General features: G+C 41.0%; 2 protein-coding genes across 6 annotated transcripts in view; both read right to left on the bottom strand.

Annotated features, from left to right (window-relative positions):
• Window positions 1–6,540, bottom strand: part of LOC127638174 (neuronal acetylcholine receptor subunit alpha-7) — a 320,680-nt gene that overhangs the window by 300,182 nt on the left and 13,958 nt on the right. For 4 of the 5 annotated variants that reach the window (XR_007969845.1, XR_007969844.1, XR_007969843.1 and 1 more), the window contains exons 6-7: window positions 3,497–3,664; window positions 1,069–1,263 (exon numbers count right to left, since the gene is read on the bottom strand). Coding sequence is in view for 2 of the 5 variants with exons in the window: in XM_052119590.1 (XP_051975550.1) it covers window positions 1,069–1,263; window positions 3,497–3,664 (363 nt within the window). In the remaining 3 variants the exon portion in view is untranslated. Of the gene's footprint in view, window positions 1–1,068; window positions 1,264–3,496; window positions 3,665–5,722; window positions 6,481–6,540 lie in introns of those variants that run through there. The other variant, XM_052119591.1, reaches the window with a different exon arrangement.
• Window positions 1–6,540, bottom strand: part of LOC127638166 (histidine-rich glycoprotein-like) — a 137,451-nt gene that overhangs the window by 124,614 nt on the left and 6,297 nt on the right. The gene's annotated exons all lie outside the window — the stretch shown is intronic.

The raw sequence follows: 6,540 nt of genomic DNA, 5'->3' as shown, positions 1-6,540 counted from the left end.
AATAACCAAAAACTAACGTTCCCAGAATGTTGCAGGGAGGTTTCATCTGACAACCTAAAAAGAACATATACAGAACGTTCTCTAATGGTTACATTTAGGTTTTATTTTTATAACTATAAACTAATGTTCCCAGAATGTTGCAGGGAGGTTTCATCTGACAACCTAAAAAGAACATATACAGAACGTTCTCTAATGGTTACATTTAGGTTTTATTTTTATAATCAAAAATTAACGTTCCCAGAATGTTGCAGGGAGGTTTTGTCTGACAACCTAAAAAGAACATATACAGAACGTTCTCTAATGGTTATTTTTAGGTTTTACTTTTATAACCATAAACTAACGTTCTCAGAATGTTGCAGGGACGTTTTTGTCTGACAACCTAATCAATCAAATTTTTTTATATTATATTTGTTATATTTCATATATTTGATTATTTTTCAGAAACACCTGAATATGGAGGTTAGAAGAACGTTAGGGGAACATTCTCCAAACCTAAAGTGAACGTTAGAATGTCTGTGACTTTAAAAACAAACGTTCCCAGAACGTTCTGGAAACTAGAAATTGTTAGTTGGATGTCAGCGCAACAATTCACAGACACGTCAATCAGATTTGTTATGGTTTAAAATTCTAATTAGAATGCAACAATGTAACATTCTACTGTTTAAAACATTTGCATGACACTTAACATACTATATTTAACAGTATCGGTACACTGTTTAGAGTGCAATAAACTGAGCTATTTCATTCTGAACATTTCAAAGCTTAAATGTGCAACACACACACAGAACTAAGACACCATGAAATGAAGGACACGGGCCGTGTGTTATACGCTGTTGTGTTGCAGCTGCTGCTGTCTGCGGCATTCAAACGGAAACCTACTTATCATAAAACACACAACACACTATTTAAGAAGCAAATACACACCTGCAGACAACAACACACCCGTTAAACACCTGAGCAGGACAATCTACACACAAACTCTCATGGACAAACTCATTTCCATCTGTCGATAGAAACATTTTCTCCTGAAATATCACATCATTTGATCTTGTGTTTTGCGTGTGCTACCAAGTGAGATCTTCTCTCCAGAGTCTGCGGGCAGCAGGAACACCAGCAGGGCGAGAGTTGAGATGAGAACACACGGGATGAGAAGATTTAACCCGTAATACAGTGTTCTCCTTCTCATTACCACGGTAAAGGTCACGTCAGGGTACGGCTCCTTACAGCAGTCATAGAACTTCTCATTCCTTCTGCCTGGAACCTCTGAAACACACACACACACACACACACACACACACACACACACACACACACACACACACACACACACACACACACACACACACAGGTGACCAAGAGCATCCATCTCCTCTCTGGAATGCTTGATTGTGATTGGTCAGTTTGTATTCTAAAGGTCAGGCAACTCATTTCCAGCAAAGCTACATAATAAGTAGGATACACACATACAGTGGCAAGAAAAAGTATGTGAACCCCTTGGAATTAGCTGGTTATAAAATGTGATCTCATCTTCATCAAATTCTCAAATGCGCTTACGTTGACAACACACAAACAATTATAATCTTTCATGTCTTTATTGAACTCATCCCATTAAACATTCATAGTGATGTGGAAAAAGTAAGTGAACCCTTGGATTTAATAACTGGTCGATCCTACTTTGGCAGGAATAACCTCAATCAAGCCTTTCCGGTAGATGCGGATTAAACCTGCACAATGTTCAGAAGGAATTTTGAACCGTTCTTCCTCACAGAACTGCTTCAGCACAGACATATTCTTAGGATGTCTGGTGTGAACGGCTCTCTTGAGGTCATTCCACAGCATCTCTATTAGGTTATGGTCTGGGCTCTGACTGGGACACTTTAAAAGGTGGATTTTTTATTTTGGAGCCCTTCTTTAGTGGATTTACTTTGATGTTTTGGGTCATTGTCCTGCTGCATCACCCAACTTCTACTGAGCTTCAGCTGGCACACATCAACCCTGACATTATCCTGTAGGACATCTTGATGAAAAACTTTCGGTTTTTCATCAGTTATTTCAATGCTCTTATTACTGCATATGTAGTGCTGCATGTTTGTCTAACCGTGGACAGATGAATATCTAACGGCCACTTCTAGAGAGAGTACCTATAGTACTAAATCATCTCCATTTATAGACAGTTTGTCTAACTGTGAACAGATGTATATCTAACGGCCACTTCTAGAGAGAGTACCTATAGTACTAAATCATCTCCATTTATAGACAGTTTGTCTAACTGTGGACAGATGAATATCTAACGGCCACTTCTAGTGAGAGTACCTATAGTACTAAATCATCTCCATTTATAGACAGTTTGTCTAACTGTGGACAGATGAATATCTAACGGCCACTTCTAGTGAGAGTACCTATAGTACTAAATCATCTCCATTTATAGACAGTTTGTCTCACTGTGGACAGATGAATATCTAACGGCCACTTCTAGTGAGAGTACCTATAGTACTAAATCACCACCATTTATAGACAATTTGTCTAACTGTGGACAGATGAATATCTAACGGCCACTTAATGTGATTAATTATATGAAATATAGTGTGTTAAATCAATTTATGCAATTAATCCATACGTGAGCTGCATAATAATTAACATTCCTGCAGTTGGGACCTTGATGTTTTTTTATTTACTAAATACTTTACTTGTTTGCTACCACAATTTATGTATATGATGTAATGTATTTGAATAATTATAATTAGTTATTTAAAATGATATACAAAATATTCTTTATAATTTATCTTTTTATTTTTCTCCCCAATTTGGAACGCCCAATTCCCAATGCGCTCTAAGTCCTCGTGGTGGCGTAGTGACTCGCCTCAATCTGGGTGGCGGAGGACGAATCTCAGTTGCCTCCACGTCTGAGACCGTCAATCCGCGCATCTTATCAAGTGACTTGAGCACGTTGCCACGGAGACCTAGCGCGTGTGGAGGCTTCACGCTATTCTCTACCCTCCCTAGCAACCAGGCCAATTTGGTTGCTTGGGAGACCTGACTGGAGTCACTCAGCACACCCTGGACTCGAACTCACGACTCCAGGTGTGACAGTCAGCGTAAATACTCGCTGAGATACCCAGACCTCCTATAATTTTTCTTCCAAATTAAATTCATAATTATATGAATTTTGTATAGGCCTAGTCTGAAAAGTTTTCCTAATTCATGAGTTCATCATATGTAATGTCTAAAGGTAGATTTTGAAATAATGTGATTATTTCATAATTTTTGAAAATTGCTAATTTATATAATGTAACTAATGAAAATCTCTTATGTTATTGCATTTATTTTTAGACAAAATGCAGTACTTGTTTGTCATTTTCAGTTTTGTTCAAGGTGCTTAAATCAAAAGTTTTTAATAACTGTCCAATAAGTGAAAGGATAGTGTTTGTTGATGGTACGGGAAAAGCTCCCTTGTTGCAGGGGCTAAAGCCCCCCAATAAAACACACCTAAACTTACCCACTAGGTCCCATTCGCCATTAGCGATGTATCCGGTAATATCCGCCTCCATCATTTGCAGATCGAGAGACCATCCGCCATACGTCCACGATCCGAACTTCAGATCACACCGCTGAACGTCAAATGGAAACCAGCGCACGTCGATGTAGCATGTGCTCTTAAAGATACCTGGGAAACAGGTGCGATGTTAGACATTAGTTCAATTTGGGGTTCGTTAAGACCAATATTAGTTTTAGCACTAAAAACTAATACCCAACCATTAGATGATTGATTGAACCATGATGATTCTGATTGCCACGGACTGTTTTATTGTTTCCATAAAAAGCAATTAAAAAACTACCAAAATGAGCAATCCAGATGGAGAACAACAACCGTTTTGTCAATTTTACTAACTTCAGGTCATCGCACCATGTCATCTACCCAGTTGGGTGAGGCTATGTCAGATGGCCATTGCGACTACTGTAAAGTATTGGCACTATAGAGCCACGTGTATTTTTATTTGTCAATTTTATCCAAAGTAATACAATAAACACTGACTATCACACCTGGAGTCGTGAGTTTGAATCCAGGACGTGCTGAGTGACTCCAGTCAGGTCTCCTTAGCAACCAAATTGGCCCGGTTGCTAGGGAGGGTAGAGTCACATGGGGTAAACTAATTGGCCCGGTTGCTAGGGAGGGTAGAGTCACATGGGGTAAACAAATTGGCCCGGTTGCTAGGGAGGGTAGAGTCACATGGGGTAAACTAATTGGCCCGGTTGCTAGGGAGGGTAGAGTCACATGGGGTAACCAAATTGGCCCGGTTGCTAGGGAGGGTAGAGTCACATGGGGTAACCAAATTGGCCCGGTTGCTAGGGAGGGTAGAGTCACATGGGGTAACCTCCTCGTGGTCATGATTAGTGGTTCTCGCTCTCAGTGGGGCATGTGGTGAGTTGTGTGTGGATCGTGGAGAAAAGCATGAGCCTCCACATGCTGTGAGTCTCCGCGATGCGCGGATTGATGGTCTCAGACGCGGAGGCAACTGAGATTCATCCTCCGCCACCCGGATTGAGTTACTAAGCCACCACGAGGACTTAGAGTGCATTGCGTATTGGGCGTTACAAATTGGGGAGAAAAAACAGTGATAGCAACGGTCAAAGTCTGTCGAGTGCATATTTAATCAGGAAAAACAATTGAAAAACAGTGTAGACCGACTCAAAAACGTGTTTGGGGGAACGGCTCCTTACAGGTAATAATGCATTTCAAACATTAGTGTGTACTGAAGTATACTACACATTTAAGATCAGTCATACAGATATTCATTGCAAACAGAAAATGTCCACACTGTGCATACTGTATACTTTGATAGTATGCTTTTCCAAACACTGCCAGAGAGAAGCTCCCATTGGATGACAGGAAGACGGCCTTTGATTCAAGACGAAGACAGCAGTCTGTGGATCCAATTTATTCCTCATCACTCAAAGTCTGAAACCGCTCTGCTCGGTTTCTCCTCCGAGCCCTATCCTGTTCTCTCCCATTACGGCTCCAAGTAATAAGGCCTTCCGGATCTTTCCAAACGACCCCCTGGGAATGACTGTCCGTTCACTGTATTCAGCTGATTTACATATCCCATAATGCTTCTTCATCAAATAACGGTCTGTAAATTTGCTTTGATGTGGGGTGAGGCGCGCGCGTGTGTGTGTGTGTGTGTGTGTGTGTGAGCGTGTATTTATCACTTTGTGGGGACCAAATGTCCCCATAAGGATAGTAAAACCCGAAATTTTTGACCTTGTTGGGACATTTTGTCGGTCCCCATGAGGAAAACAGCTTATAAATCATACTAAATTATGTTTTTTGAAAATGTAAAAATGCAGAAAGTTTTCTGTGAGGGTTACGTTTAGGGGTAGGGTTAGGTTTAGGGGATAGAATATAAAGTTTGTACAGTATAAAAACCATTATGTCTATGGAAAGTCCCCATAAAACATGGAAACACAACGTGTGTGTGTGTGTGTGTGTGTGTGTGTGTGGTGTGTGTTTGTACTGATTTCTGTCAGTGAACGATTGTTTTCTCACAGTACGTCTTTCAAAGGTCACTTTGAAAGACTCTGAATATCGAAAACGTGTGTAGACTTGTTCGTCGCAGATTTTATCCGTCCAAACGTTGATGACTCAACTTGTTTGCAGGAGCGTAAACACATATTTGTCCAATCAAATGCTCTGTACAGTTCTTCTGCTGAAATCTGTGCTTACCGAAAATTGAATCGCTGCCCCCAGTGGCCGGAGCTGGAAGTGTTGTTGAACGTATAGGCACGTGTGAGCTCTGGTTTCCGGGTGAAATGTCCACAGAGGGGCGCCAAAAGCGAGTTGTAAATAAAGTAACAAAGTCAACAGGAATGCATATTTTATTAAAGCTGAAATGTTATTTTTCTGTGTTAAAATACATTCTCCTATACCTTAATATGCAGGCAACTATAACTAAGCCACTCATTGTTTAATTGTCTTGAAAACTGTAAACACTGTGTCTCTGGGGTGCTATAAAAATTCTGGTTTGTTTTTAACGCCCCCAACAACATTACTCAACCAATGGCGTGAGCTGGGGGGTGGGACTATCTGACTGTTTGAACAACAGCAGACGAAAGGCGTATTCAGAAAGCTGTTTTGAGAACATTGTCTATTTTTGCCATTTCGTTCGGTGGCGCTAGTGTTGCGGAAATTACTTCAGCTTTAATAAAACACCCAAATCCCAACCCTAAAGCCCAAAGAATACTTTGCCTGTCCGCGTTCCGCGATGGTCCACGCACAGTCCGCGTGACGGAATTATCTAGCTGCATGCGGACACTGTGCGCGGACGTCCGCGGAGGTTGCGCAAGGTTGACCGAGTCCACTAGGTGGCAATATGCACCAATATGTTTGGCTGTACTGTTAAGCAGTAGTCGAAGAACATATCCTTCTCCATCATTTTGTTGTTGTTCTTGTTTCCTCTAATGGCAGATCCTCAGTTTCTCTTCTTCTTTATCCTTCAGTGTGGATGTCCAGTAAATGACACGACTCGGTGCTGCCCTCTAATG

Source organism: Xyrauchen texanus, chromosome 46 (assembly GCF_025860055.1).
Source record: "Xyrauchen texanus isolate HMW12.3.18 chromosome 46, RBS_HiC_50CHRs, whole genome shotgun sequence".
Lineage (NCBI taxonomy): Eukaryota > Metazoa > Chordata > Actinopteri > Cypriniformes > Catostomidae > Xyrauchen > Xyrauchen texanus.
This window is presented reverse-complemented; position numbering and strand designations above follow the sequence as displayed.